Raw genomic sequence first — 15,942 nt, 5'->3', positions numbered from 1 at the left:
AAAAAAGAAGTGCCTACAAATAAATATTTTTAATAATATTGCGGCAGTACACAAGACTATTTTGATTAGAAATTCATTTTCTCTCTAATAAAAAAGTCCTGAACAAATGAAAAAGAAGCCTGAAGCCTTTAATAGCAACAGGTAAAAAAGATTATAATAACAATAGTATACGCATGAAGTTGGCGGTGGGGTGAGATGCCGAAAACAAAACAAAAAGCATCTAGCAAGCAAAACTTCCTTTGACAGCTGTCATCGGCTGTTTATGACAGTCTTTGACAAATATCTTCATAGTTGACCTGTCATCAAATCAGCATAAATGAATTCAACTGTCTAATAGACAATGTATATGGAAATAGTGAGGCGCAAAGCGCTGAACGATGAGGCGCGCAGCGCCAAGGTGGGAGGGGCGAAGCCCCTAGTTATTTATAATTCTCCACAAAGTTTGTTATATCATTTAATATGTCTTAAAGCTCGAAATGTCAAATCTTTCTACACTGCAATATCGACAATTTGTGAACGCTATTTTGCACTGTCACATCACACCACACTACCACTGCCCCTAGCACTACACTAAGTCAACTGTAAATAATACTTTAGTATTATACTTTAGTGTCATAATATTTAAGTATTACACTTTAGTATCATTCACAATTGACTTAGTGCAGTGGTAGGGGCAGTGATAGTACAGTGCGAAATTTTAGAATCACGAATACGATGTGACTGTTCACAGTCGATTATTATAAACGCTTGCATGGTATTCGCATTTACACTTCTGCATTACACTACCACTGCCCCAACCACAGCACTAAGTCAATTGTGAATGATACTTTAAGCGGGATCCCCCCTCCCGATCAACTGAGTTTTCTGACCTGTATACTGGGACAATATCTTGAAACTTGAAAATCAACTGCGCGTGCGCGAGTTTTATCGGCTCTTTGTGCAGGCTGGCCGGGATGGCTCGGGATGAGTTTCAGCTGTCAAACTCTTCCTGGCGGCGATGTAGTTGATACGAATTTTCGAGGTTAGAATCTCAAGTAATTGAGGTAGTGAATCGGAAAGGTTTGAGAAGCATTTGTTATTGGGTCGGAAAGTTGACTCTTCAAAGAACGGTCGGAATTTAATGCTTATGCTCTTTGAAAATTCAAACGTACACATTTTGTGTACGCTGGCCTCCTGCTTCGCAGACAAAAATATCGCCACGGGAAGATTTCGCCGACCAATGAGATTGAATTATTTGGCGCATGCGCAGTTGATTTTCAAGTTTCAAGAGATTGTCCCGGTATACGACCGTGGTTTCGTAGTGTTTTCCCTGCCAAATCACCCATTAAAGTGAGAGTCTGAAAGGGAATGCCTGCAGCTGTTTCTCTGTTTTGTCACGGCCCCAACTCGGTGTACAGAGCGCGCAGTCTATCTCTAGAAGTCTATGCTCCAACCAATCCAGACAGGTAGGGGGCCAGTTAATAACATGCGTTGACTTTCTCTATAAGGCTATTCGCAGTTCAGTCATCAGTGTCCCGTTGTTGTCAGTTGTCGCAGCGTCGTAGAGAGTGGATGTTGTCTGGTCGTTCTTAAAAGTTTTGTCCTAAGCGTTTAGCGTTATCAGTTCAGTACAGCTTTTACTAATAAGTAGGACGTAAGGCTTCTCAAACACGAAACGCATGACGCAGCAGAATTATCAGCGCAAGTGTATGGTTGATATATAGAATTTATTTGCGCCGTTATTTGCTAACCACTGTCGTACGATCGGTAATATGTTTATCCCGACGGTTATCTCCGCAAAATTTTAAATATCCGCATGTAGTGCTGCACGGGTGAAGAGTGAAAGAGAAAAAAGACGAAGGTACGAAATAAATATGCCTCCTCGATTGAGCAAGTTTTCAATTTCGGCAACTTGTATTGACTATGTTCATCCCTGGACTAATTCATGTGTCAGCGCGACCGCTGGTCTGGGACTCCACGCCTTGCAAGAATCATTACGGATTTATACTACCGTCTATTTAGTGAGTGCGCATATTTGTATGCAAATGCATATGGGGCATTTCACGTCAACTCGACCTGCCGCCAATCCTCACTATTTCCGATTTGGCTCGAACTTAAACATAGTATTTCCAGGGTTAAAGAAAATAAACCCTGAATCATTTAGATTTTTTTTTTTTATTGTTAAACAACTATCCTATTTTCGCACTAATTTATATCCCAACATCCGTCAGTTGTACGAAAAAAACGTTTATACAAAAATTCTTTGCGATGACGTGAAGGAAAAAGAAATAATTTTTGTTGATATTTCGGCAACTTGATGCAATTTTTTTTTTTGGAAAACCAGTCTAAAGTGTTGGTATTCTTGATTTTTTATGAAATTTCCATCATAAATTCCTTGCGAAAATACAAAACTTTGGATACCTTACGGAAAATTGAGCAATTTTTGGTGCAGCAGTTACAATCAAATGAATGTCAAGGAAACGAAAAAATGGGAGTAGGTACCTACCTGAAGTAAATGCATACATACCTAGTATTCCTTTTTACCTCTCGCTTTTTTGTTTACCACTTAAATGAACAGTTAATTTCATTTTGATAATTTCAGTTGTAAGATATAACTCATTTCGGCAGAAATGTAAATATACCTCTCGTTTTTTTCTTTATCAAACAAATGAATAATTAATTTGATTTTGATAATTTCACTAGTATATTAAATAAATGAATAACGAATTTGATTTTGGTAATTTCAGTAATAAGATATTATTCAATTCCGCAGACATTTATTTCAAGTAGGTTCTCCCATATTTTTCGTTTCTTTGACATTCATTTGATTGTGACTTCTGAATCAAAGATTTCTCCACCTTCGACAATGTCTCAAAAGTTTAATTTTTTTACCAGGAATATATGATAGAAATTTTATGAAAATCGAAGATGGCCAACACTATAATAATCGCGATTTTAGATTGGTTTGGCGAAAAAAAAAAATGCATTGAGTGGTCAATGAAATCAGCAAAAAATATTTCCCTCTAATTCACATCATTGCAAAGAATTTTTGTATTACTTAATTTTTCGATGTTGGGGTATAAATTAGCGCGAAAATAAGACAAATTTTTAACCAGTGGTCAGAAAAACCTGAAGTAATTCAGAAGTTACTTTTTTGACCCTAGAAATAGCAGGTTGAGTTGGCATGGAATGTCCCATATACAGTATTAACACTGATTTTTATAAACTGACTTGCATTGTTTGCCTATAATCTGCATGTCAGCAAACAATGGCACTTGTTTTTTTTTCAAATGTATGTCTAACTATACAATAAATTGTTTGTAAACTGTTGTGAAAACACCATAGAAAACACAGTCACCGATCATTGATCTACCTATTGTGTTTTGTTTACAATGCAGGTAACTTTGTTGATGAAAGGAAGGATTCCTTCAAAAGATGACATCAGGCGAACTGTGCTCGGTGTGCTTCAATCGACAGCTTTTTTGTCATGGAGCGCGTTTTCTTACTCCATTTTCCTCTGTTTCCTAAGGTATGATGCACAAAAAGTTTCCTGATTGAGATAATCAGAGATATAAGTACATTAGTTTTGAAAAAAACCTTTTGCAAACTTCTCTAAAATTGATAGTCCACCCTTTTTTTTTTTAAACTACACGATTAAAGCCGTGATTATTCGTGCTTTAGCTTACAGTCACTGTACTTTTTACTTAAGTCAACGTTCGTAACGTTAAGTAACGAAACAGTTTTTAGTATTCTCTATTTTACTTTATATTGTAGTGAAATCGTAAATTACATTGCAATTAAATCGACAAATTCTTATGTTGTAACTACAATCCACACAAATTGAATTTATAGTTGTAAAATGGTGATTATTTTTCTCGATTAGTAGTTACGTAAACAATGCAAACTTCAATTTCGTTTTTTTCACAGGCTCACCAGCTATGCTTTATAGATATATCTATTATACTAGTCAACAGTGGTTTTTTTGCCCTTGACGTTTGAGTGGTTTAAGTAAGATTAGATGTCAATAAATCCTTCTTTTTTTTTTTTTGTTGTGCTGTATTATGTATCAATGTCTTATCCTGTGTTGTCAGAATTATTTGAACACGTAGATGTGGGTTATGTATTCGGGGTCCTTACATTTCTGGCAAAGCACTGGATAAATGCGAATTCAGGAGTGAGATGTAACTTATAGTTCTGCGAAAGTCACAAAAATACTAAAAATACCAATATGAAATATCGCGTGTATAGTAATATAAAGTCTCATGCGCAAATGTGACCTTTCGGTTTGAATGAAAGGGAAAAGGTCCCGTGCCGCTTTTTTCTCAAATTCTTGTAGGAGATAATTATAAATTATTGGTCGCACCTATCGTTTTAGTTCAAGATGTATTTATTTAAAGCAATCGTAGATTTATCGGGGCGTACAGCACGCGCGTCCGTGGTTGGGTGAAAGCACATACACACGCGAGAGAGGAAATCTCTCGCCCGAAAACTGCATGCAGCCGGGAACGGTGTGCGTGGTATGGTGCACAGATGGCGTCGCCATAGCCTAGGGATATTCCCTCTTACTGTACTATACAACTATACGCCCTAAAAATAAATTGCGCATGCGCCAAATAATACAATCTCATTGGTCGGCGAAATCTTTCCGCAGCGATATTTTTGTCTACGATGCAGGGGGCCACCGTACACAAAATGTGTATGTTTGAATTTTCAAAGAGCATAAGCATCAAATTCCGACCGTTCTTTGAAGAATCAACTTTCCGACTCAATAACAAATGCTTCCCGAACCTTTCCAATTCACTACCTCAATTATTTAAGATTCTAACCTCGACAATTCGTATCAACTACATTGCCGCCAAAAAGAGTTTGACAGTTGAAACTCGAGATCGCCTGTCTGCACGAACAGCCGATAAAACTCGCGCATGCACAGTTGATTTTTAAGTTTCAAGAGATTGTCCCGGTATAGACAATGAGAGTCACATAATAATACATGAGTGACTACGATGGCGACATTACGTGACCATACTTTCGTAATAGGATAGAGTGAAAACGAACGATGATTTCTTTTTTAAATTACAACACAAATGAAAAATGATTGCTTGTAGGACGAAAGAAAATGTGACAATCCATATCGTTCTACAAAGAAATATAACAGGAAATCTTCGAACTAGTCAAAATCGAGGATATTTTCAAATACTCTTTTTCATGGTGGCCACTCGTCAGCCACTGGAAATTAGGGAAAAGTCAGGAAATTCTTGAATTGGTCCGGGAAGTCGGAGAAAAGTGAGAGAATTTCTCAGTTGGTCAGGGAAAATGAATGGTGGTCCAGCGGAACGAGAAAAAGCTAAGCTTCTTCCACGAAATATCAAAATTGGAAAAAACCGAATGCTGGACATTTCCAATTAATAAAAACGTGTTGAGAAATAAAATGCTTTTTGGATGAAAAATGTCTTATTTCACACGAGAGACATTTTTATAAATTCCGTAAAACTAACATTGCTTCTCGGGTATATTTCTTCGAGCGTTGTGCACCCATAAAGATATAATAAATAGGGTGGACAAGAAGCAGGGGTTAGCATAACATAAAAGGATGTCTTAGTCTCCATAAAGGATATCTTATCTGCGTAATAAGTACGTTTGTATAAGGATCTGAACATTGTATTAAAATTTTCGGAAAATAAGTTAGAAAATGGTCGCTGTAAACGTTTATGTAACAATATAAATTTAGACGAATATTTCTGTGCATAAGCTCGGATGTGTATAAATTTCTTTCCGTCACCATTCAATAGGTTATGTCCATATTTTTAAATTTCGATCAATTCATGATCATATTAATTAGTTACTTCTATTAGGACTATTACTTAGCATTTTAATGAGGGAAAGTATCTGAATTTGGTTAGGGAAAGACAGTAAAAAATCAGAGAATTTTTTGACTACTTTTAGTGGCTGCCATGTTTTTTGTTCATGTGCTTGAAGTGTCCTCCTTAGTTTAATGCCGGACCTCCTGATTTCAGTTGCCTCGCTCGTTAATTTTTAATAATCCTAACCATACGGTTTACTTCTTTTAATGAAATTTTCAATGCGGGTAAATAAATTTTTAACTTTTTTGATTTGATTTTCAACGTTTTCATATGTTTTATGTGCCGAAAATAATGGCGAAAGCTCTTTGGGTGAAAATTAGCACATTGAGGTTTGGCGTCTCACATGCAGGCTGGCAGTACTGAAGTTTCAGGTATTAAACGCGGCTTATGGGAGTTGTACGGGTGATTTTTGCAGGTCAAGCAGATATGAAATAATTGGTGCAGTAATTTGAGAATGGTTAGCAGACTTTTATTGCTAACTGCCTGATGACTGATTAATGCTACGAGTCGTTGTGACAAGTTTATTTCAATTCGTGATTTAACATGGCAGAGTTGGGCATCACGTGATCAATTTTGAGTAAGTTCACAGATAGAACACACGTATAGATAAAGCCTAAGTGGCCGTCTGAAATACGTATAATATCCGTAGAATACGTTAATTACGGATAATATACATTATACATATACGTATACAGTATACATAGACGGTCATTTAGACATTATCATATTACATATGAGGGATTCTCCGTCAACTCGGCCACTTTTTTTTCGACCATCTCAGATCTGCCCCATAATTGGTTATATCAAAGTACTACTAAAAGATACTCTATGTGAATTTTTTCAGATTTTTTAATTCATTATTTGAGACATTGCCGTTTTTTCAAATGAATATATCTCGGAAACGTGAAGTAACTGAAAAAAAATGACTTTACATAAAAGTTGTAGTTTTTTGTTAGCTTTCAAGAGGAATTTTTGAAAAAATTTTTACGTTTCAGTAACGCTGATTTTTTACCAAAAAAGGAAGAAATTATTTTTTTTATTCAAAAAGGACCCTTGTTTTTGCTGAAAAAATTACAGTCTTCCAATATGGGCTATTCCGCGTCAACCGGATCAGTCATCTCTCAGATATTTTTTTGATTTGGCATGTGGATTGTGTAGGGGGAGTTAGATTTTTGTGCCAAAGCGCGAATCTTATAATGCAAAATTCGATTTTTTATTAACAATAACAAATTAGACTTCCATTTTTTTCAAAAATTCATAACTTCGGCAAAAAATTAGATACAATATTTTTTTTTTTCAAATTACGCGGAAAGCTCCATAGAATTTAAAAAAAAATATGAAATGGTAAAAAAGAGTTGTTATCAATTGTTTATTTAACAATTAATTTTTCAAATATTTTTAAAACAGTGACTGAGACGACCAAAAAATTTTTTTAAAATTCTGACATGTTCCTTAAACTGTACTACAACCTGTGAATTAATTCCAGAGGGGCGTTTTTCTTCGTTTTCGAGTAAAAAATCATTAAAGGTGTCGATGCGCATGAAATTGCGGCGCGCCGAGTCTCTACGTAACGGCGGGCGGCCGGTTGCCGTCCATCGCTACCCCGCGGTGGCGTCGCAGCGTTATTTTAGAGTCATTTTCACGATGTAGGACATGATTGAAGAATCTGAAAAAAATACTGTACCTTCACAAGGCCTGCTCAAAGCGATAAGTGAAGTTTCAAGAATGTGTTTTTCACCGTTTTTTTATTACAGAGATTCAAAATCTGTTATGACGTATTATGATTCACGCATGAATTACGGACACAGGTCAAGGGTTGTTCCAGGATATGGAATACCTGCACCTGTGCATGCGTCACCTAAATTCTTTATTATCCAGGTAATCTGGGTCACCACCTCGATTCCGCGAAGGGGTCATTTGGTCATTCTATTTTTCAATCAGTTGAAGACACGTCACCAAATGTCAAATAACAGAATTCAGGCAAATAGATTCGCTAAAATCAGGTGCATAGAATTGCACCTGCATTATGTTAGCCCCATTGGTGGAATTCAACCAATCAGAAGGGTTGTTGGGTGGGTGAAGCACTATTCTGAACGAATATAAATTTCGAGCATTTCAAAATGCATAACATTTAATCGAATACCAGTGTAACGATCAATGCAATATATAGTCTCATTCTTCACACAAGTAATTCATTTCTGAAAGCAATGTCTACAATAGTTGTGAAACGGTGCTGTAATCCTTTCCAAAGGGTTGGCCATAATTGGGTCCGAAATTTGGTAAAGCCAGTGACACCAGCATTACGGAAAAAGTTTCCGGACCTAGGAGAATATGTGTGCATGGATTGTCGAATAAAATTGTACAAATGCAACACAATTACTCCATCTGATAAAAACGAGGTAATTGATATAAATCATAATTATGCGAGTGGTGACGATCTTGATTCACCTTCACCAATTAGTGAACAGAGCAGTGTGGAAATGTTTCTTGAGAATTGTTGTGTGATATGAAAGAATTGTTTATCAACGTGAATTGTGTCGCGGACAAAATTAAATATCTCACAATGAGTCCTCGTAGTTGGTCCACCACAGAATTGGAGTTACAATTTGATTGTTCATATAGAATGGCTCGTAAAGCTAAAATATTGCAAAGTGAGCGTGGATTTGGATCCTCCCCAGATCCAAGACCATCTCGCACTCTTTGTGATGATGTTGTCTCTTATGTAATGGAATTTTACTGTTCTGATGAGATAAGTCGGATCATGCCTGGTCAGAAAGATTTTGTCACTCTTCGCGATGTGGATGGTTCAAAACATCAAGTCCAAAAACGACTTGTTTTGTGTGATCTGAAGGAAGCTTACGCCGCGTTCAAGCAACAGCATCCGAATGATAAAATTGGTTTCACAAAATTCGCGGAACTCCGCCCAAAGCAGTGTATTTTAGCTGGACCAACAGGAACGCATACAGTTTGTGTTTGCAAAATACACCAGAATGTGAAACTTATGTTGGTGGCGGTTAGCTCAATTTGTCAGACATTCAAAAGAACGTACCACGATTTGATGAAGCAGATATCGTGTGACTCTCCAAATCCTTTGTGCTATGTCGGTGATTGTAGTAGTTGTCCAAGTTTTGATATGGTTACACATGAAATGGAAAGTTTATTCGACGATAATTTCGTAAAAAGTATCAGCTACAAACGGTGGACTCATACGGATCGATCTGTTTTAGAAACGATCACGCAAGAAACGGAAACGTTCCTCGAGACGCTAAAGGAACAGACGATAGCCCTCAAGAAACATGATTTCATCGCTAAACAGCAAAGTGCATATTTGAAAGACAGAAAAAGTCGTCTACAACCAGGGGAGTTCTTAGTTTTGGGTGACTTTGCTGAAAACTATGCATTTGTTGTTCAAGATGAAATTCAAAGCTTCCACTGGAATAAAAATCAAGCTACCATCCATCCTTTTGTTGTGTATTATGTTGAAAATGAGGACTTGAAGCATAAGAGCTTCGTTATTATTTCAGAAAATTTACAACATAATACAGTCGCGGTCCATCTGTTTCAGAAGAAACTAATCAGTAGGCTTTTTGAGTTCTTCGGTAGTGAAGTTATCAAAAAAAATGATTTATTTTACTGACGGTGCTAGTGCACAATATAAAAATAAAAGTAACTTCATCAATTTGACTCATCATTTTGACGACTTTAATGTCGAGGCTGAATGGCATTTCTTTGCAACGTCACATGGAAAAAATCCATGTGATAGCATTGGTGGAACTGTGAAAAGATTTGCTGCACGTGCAAGCCTACAGCGGCCCAATGAAAATCATATTTTGACTCCAAGGCAATTATTCGAATGGAGTGCGAGTGCATTGAAAAATATCATGTTTGACTTCTGCAGCAACAGCGAACATGAAGAACATGAAAAATTATTGAAGCCGCGATTGAACCAAGCAATAACGGTCGAAGGCACTCGACGATTCCATTCATTTTTACCTCTGTCAATAAAAACTGTAGAATGTAGGGTTTACTCTTCCTCTGATGAGTCATTCACCCGTAAATCTATGCGCTAAGATAGCCATGTAAGTCATGATGAAAACTTTTGCTCACATTCTAAGTTTAATGCCCAGTTTGATCAAAGATTAATAGATTGTATCCATACAATAAGCGATTTATTTGTATGAAATGTATAACTGTAAGTGCGTTCATTTCGCAGCTTCCACATATCTTCGGGGGTGATTATCAGTACTAAAATAAGTAGCAAGTTATGTAATTATTATCATTTATGTGCACTATCATGGTGTGAAACCGTTATTTTGAATCTCTGTGATAAAAAAACGGTGAAAAACACATTCTTGAAACTTCACTTATCGCTTTGAGCAGGCCTTGTGAAGGTACAGTATTTTTTTCAGATTCTTCAATCATGTCCTACATCGTGAAAATGACTCTAAAATAACGCTGCGACGCCACCGCAGGGTAGCGGTGGACGGCAACCGGCCGCCCGCCATTACGTAGAGACTCGGCGCGCCGCAATTTCATGCGCATCAACACCTTTAATGATTTTTTACTCGAAAACGAAGAAAAACGCCCCTCTGGAATTAATTCACAGGTGGTAGTACAGTTCAAGGAACATGTCAGAATTTTAAAAAAATTTTTTGGTCGTCTCAGTCACTGTTTTAAAAATATTTGAAAAATTAATTGTTAAATAAACAATTGATAACAACTCTTTTTTACCATTTCGTATTTTTTTTTAAATTCTATGGAGCTTTCCGCGTAATTTGAAAAAAAAATATTGTGTCCAATTTTTTGCCGAAGTTATGAATTTTTGAAAAAAATGGAAGTCTAATTTGTTATTGTTAATAAAAAATCGAATTTTGCATTATGAGATTCGCGCTTTGGCACAAAAATCTAACTCCCCCTACACAAGCCACATGCCAAATTAAAAAAATATCTGAGAGATGACTGATCCGGTTGACGCGGAATAGCCCATATGTGTGACAAAATCGCCAAAAAATCGCCAGAGTGGCACGGATCGAGGTTCTAGGGTAAAAAAAATGAAGCCACACAAATTCGGTCGAGGTTCCGGTATAAAAAAATTAATTAAAAAATCTGAAAAAATTCACATAGAGTACCTTTTAGTAGTACTTTGATATAACCAATTATGGGGCAGATCTGAGATGGTCGAAAAAAAAGTGGCCGAGTTGACGGAGAATCCCTCATATGTGAAAAAAATTACGAGTTACTCTATCAGCTGCATTAGATGGTAATGGTACCTTTAATAAAACTAGATCATCCACATCAAGAATAATCTTTCCATAGCTATCATAATTTTTTATCTCTTTGTCTACCAACTCTCGCAAAGCTAAAGGAATTGGATAAGTTTTTCGTACAATTGGATTTGGTTTAGTTACTTTGATCTCATGTTGATATACTTGAGTACATCCGGGTTTATTGGAAAACAAAACTTGGTACTTTTTAAGAAGTGCGCAAACAGTTTCAATCTGTACATTACTTAGTGTCGTTAGACTATGCACGAAGTTTGAAAACTCTTTAAAAAAATTATGTATTCTCTCCATTTATTAAAAATCTTTCATCTTTCTTTAAATTTTGAGATCTTGTTACCTCATTTGTTTCTTGTACTTGTTCATGATTATTATTTATTTCAATTGCTTTAACTAACCTAATAAAATCATTTTCACGAGGTAAATTGTTTTTATACATTTCACAATTGAGATGCTGTATATCAACATTTTTATCATTAAAAATATTATTTTCATCAATTATCAATTCAATTTCATTTTCGAAATGGCAGTGTGGTTGTTCATTATGAATCAACACATCAACTCCACAATTTTCTTCATCAATAACAAATTTATCATTTGCATCGCTTAAATCTAAATTAACATTTTGCATATTTATCATTTGAATTAAAGTTACTCCATTATTTGTAGAGGATACCAATTTATTTAAAGGTTCCAAATCAAACAACACCGTTGGTATACCGATATGAACGCCGCCGCGCCGTTAACTTCTAACATACGATCTTTGTAATTTATTATCACTTCGTTTTTCAATAACCAATCATTACCAAGTATTATACGATTAGATAAATGTGGAATTACAAGACATAAATATTCTATAACTTGATTTGCCAAATGCAATTGTAAGAAAACTTGTTTTTTAACAGTTATAGTTTTTCGTCCAATAGCTGGGATTACCATTACTCTTCTAACCGGGAGACTATCTAAATTTATTGTTGTCATTAATCGATTGAAAAATTCTTCGGATATACATGTCACTTGACAGTATCAAGAAGTGTATGTATTTTAATCCCCAAAACAGTAACTAAGATATGTGGACATTTTGGTACAGTTAATCTTGAATTTTCTTGGACATTTTTTTCAGTACCAGTTACATCATAAAATAGGTCCGTAATACAATCAAAAGGGTCACGACACGTTATTGGACCTTGATTCAACGCGCCGATAGTCAGTTTAAATTTTGTCGTTGGTTATTACTATTGTTATTATTATGATTCGTTGTTTGTAAATGATATCCATTCGACCTTTGATTTTGTCCAAAGTAAGTAGGTGGCGGATAACTTGTGTTTGGTAAACAAACACTAACAGCTGTTGGTACAGTATTTTGAAAATTTGGATTTGTAGATATCCCGTTATGTTGACTAATCTGTTGATATTTCGGTTGTGCGTTAATATGACCTGGTTTATTGATTTCGCTGGTATTATACGAATTGTTGCTATAAGACTGTGAATTTCGAGGTTTCTCACGTTCTCTTTCTTCATAAGCTAAATCTAGCTGAGCTAACGCGGCTTCAACTTTATTATTGTCGGAAAAATCAATTGCAACTAACGATTCCCTCACTTCAATCGGCAGTTGTTGGATAATACTGTAATTTATTTCGTAATCCGTCAATTTGGGTTCAAAATACTGAGCTTCTTTAGTTTGTTTTAAAAAATAAGTTTTCAAATTATTTTCACTCCCTTTGAATTCACGCATCGACCGACGATTTTTTCCCCTGATTCTTATAGCTACGGAATAAAATTCTTTCAAAAATGCAGTTTTAAAACATTCCCAATCGTTAAACCTACTTTTTTTTTTCATCAAACCAAATTTGAGCTCTACCATTTAATGCACCATGAATGACTAATATTTTTTGTTCAGTCGGTACGTGTTTCACATCGAAATATCTTTCTAAGTCATTTAAAATTTCTCTAGGATTTGTCTTATCCTCCACAGAAAATTTAGGTACTTTTATCTCTATTTGAAATGATTGAAAGTAGTTTATTAATCCTCCTACTAACCTTCCTTCAATATTTTGATTTTGTTGAATTGGTTCTACTGCCGACAATCTTTCTACCAATTGACGTTGTCCATCATTTTCTTCCGTCAGACATCGAATTTCTGCCATCATCGCGTCCTGCTGTTGCTTATCACGCAAAGACTTGTCCAATTCTTTTTGTTGGTTAGCCAATTCTTGTCGTTCTAGTCTCAATTTGTTCAAATCATCACCTCCTTCACCTCCAGTCGCATTGTCTTCACGGTCTGAATTTTAATTTGTCGAACCAGGTGACATGTTAATATATTGAATATTTTGGCCGCTACGTGTAGTTTTTGGTCTAGAAACTGGAGTTCGTTTTACTCTACCCATGCAATTAATTTTAAATTCTTAATTCTATCTTAACCTCTAATTGTTCACACTTTTGCCAGCTTTCGAGCCTTCGCGTTGGGCGCCAAATTATAAGACTTTTTTGAAAATTGAAAATTATCCGTAATCAATATTAAGTATATTTCATAAGGTACGAATAGTAGAGTGCAATTAAATTTAATTATAAATACATTAAAACACGAGCGGTTATTTGGTTTAAAATTCATTCATCATCCATTCCACAATTCATTCATTCCATGTGTATATTGTTGAAATTATAAATAATTGTAAATATCTGTCTTTCGTCGAGGCACTGTATTCTTGGATTTCACTTTTGTTGTTTCTTCGTTTTACATCGTCTCTCTTTATATTTGGCTTGACTTTTGGAGTGTATAATAATTAATTTGAAATGTTCGTCCTTGTAGTTTAAATTTACTTTATTATTATTCGTTCGTCGATTTTCGATCTGTTAAGACTTAATTTCAGAGAGGGGAACCTCCGCACCTCCTTCCTCCTAGAGAGCGTAGACCAAAAAACTCCTTCAATTTTAAATTTGTGACCAGGTGTCCCACTCCCTGGGAACCTTATCCGCTCGTGCCGTGTTCATTGCGCAGTTATATTTGAATCATTACAGGGGTGAAATCAGCATCCAAAGTTGGGCATCCTCAGTGGTTATTTCATAGTTTCACATACTTCCAGTTGAGATATTTGAATAAAACCAATTGGAGAATAATTCCTATGACGAATCACGAAAAATGCATTTCGGCCGGTTACGACAGGATTAAATAGTCGAAAATTATAGGGGTTGAAAGTTGAAAAATGTTTATAACTAAAAAACTATTGTTCGGATTTTAATGAAATTAATGCATTTTAAACAGCAGAAAAAAGTAGGGGATACCTGTTTTTGCGTTTTTCGAAATAACGTCACTTAGGGGGTGAACTATCCTTATACACGTGCAGCCGAATTCACATTAGAATCGCACTATTTTACTTCAATTCGTCTTATTTAACATTACAAAGCTCTTTCTAAGTAACAATCTAGGAGCTTCTTCGTTTCAATAAATTTCGGTTACAAAACATTTATTTCTAACAAAAACCACGCCCACAAATTGCCGACCGGTTTCTGGCATAGTTTCTTTTACGCTCGTGAAATCTTTCGGAGCCCGGTATTTTAGTAGTTTGTGAGGTTACTGGAATCGATTGCGAGCTTACAATTTTGGAATCAACATGGCTAATTCTGTAAACATTTAGGACTTTGGTTATTATTCTTTTCCAAAACATTGAAAAAAATCGGAAGGTTAACATGGAATGGCTTGTATACCATTGAAGAAATTAAAGTTATCTTGCGATGCAAAACAATTACTTTCTGTTTCGGCGAAGTTTTAATTTTATCTGCCTGTTGCGACGTATCATACGAGACATATGATAAAAATGAATCAGTTTTTCTGGTTGACTGGTGCGTAAAAAACATTAGAGGTAAAAAAATTAAAATAGCTTGTCCCCGCCGCTCTCGCGACTGTTTAAATTCTCACTGGAAGTTCGGGCGGCCAGTTCAATAGATGCAGTCATTATGTGCAGCCGAGCATCAATTGATATTATTGATTCTGACCTTGCAATTTTGGAAGCATTGTATGCTGCCAGCTTTCAGTTCATATTCTTAAATCGGCAGTGGTGTGTTTGCATAAATTGTTTTGATTAAATTGAATTTGAAAGTGCATTAATGCTTTTCCATAACAAAGATGAAAATCAATCCCTTCAACGTTATACGAGTACAGTTACTTGTGACAACATTTCAAGCGATTTATATTACTCAAACGCCTGTAAGTAACGAGGAAATTTGTGGACTGCAGATGGCGGAACTTCGAATTCGCTGTTGATGCTGGATTACCAGTGTCCGATAGTGATTTACGAAGGTGGGCGCTACAAGCCCAAAAAGAAATAGGCCATCTAGACTTTCGGTTTAAAGCATCTGAACATAGAGTGAATTCAATCAAAAGTGCCCATCGTATTGTATCGAGGAAAATTAATAAATTCATTACCAAAAAAAACGATTGAAAATGCCGAAAGTTTGAGAGAACCAGCTGAACAATTTGTACAAGGTGTAAAGCAAAATATAAAAGTACACGGTTTATCGAATGTGTATAATTCAGATCAAAGTGGTTTCGAATTGGAGATGCATTCTGGAAGAAATTTAGCAGTCCAAGGAAAAAAGAAGGTGGAATGTCTAGTGCAGTCAGCTGCTTCTACTACACACAGTTAGACAATTCAGTCAACTATATCAGCTGAAGGAATACTTCTTTCCCCACTTTTTTTGGTCCTAAAAGAACCAAAATATTCGGTCATGTATGTTCGGTCCAATTGTGCAATATACATTGTTTAGACCAGATAATGTGTACATAGAAGTATCGAAGTCCGGTAAACTTACTTCAGGTACAAATG

General features: G+C 35.8%; 1 protein-coding gene across 2 annotated transcripts in view; it reads left to right on the top strand.

Annotated features, from left to right (window-relative positions):
• The first annotated feature begins 1,487 nt into the window (after positions 1–1,487).
• Positions 1,488–15,942, top strand: part of LOC124220437 (transmembrane protein 135) — a 61,457-nt gene continuing 47,002 nt past the window's right edge. Inside the window, exons 1-2 of one of the 2 annotated variants that reach the window (XM_069136802.1) lie at positions 1,488–2,000; positions 3,378–3,508. In XM_069136802.1, coding sequence (XP_068992903.1) covers positions 1,854–2,000; positions 3,378–3,508 — 278 coding nt within the window. In that variant the 5' untranslated portion in view covers positions 1,488–1,853. The remainder of the gene's footprint in view (positions 2,001–3,377; positions 3,509–15,942) is intronic. The other variant, XM_046629313.2, reaches the window with a different exon arrangement.

The sequence above is a fragment of the Neodiprion pinetum genome, chromosome 5 (assembly GCF_021155775.2).
Source record: "Neodiprion pinetum isolate iyNeoPine1 chromosome 5, iyNeoPine1.2, whole genome shotgun sequence".
NCBI classification, from domain to species: domain Eukaryota; kingdom Metazoa; phylum Arthropoda; class Insecta; order Hymenoptera; family Diprionidae; genus Neodiprion; species Neodiprion pinetum.
The sequence above is the reverse complement of the archived record's forward strand: the minus strand, read 5'-3'. Positions and strand labels throughout refer to the sequence as shown.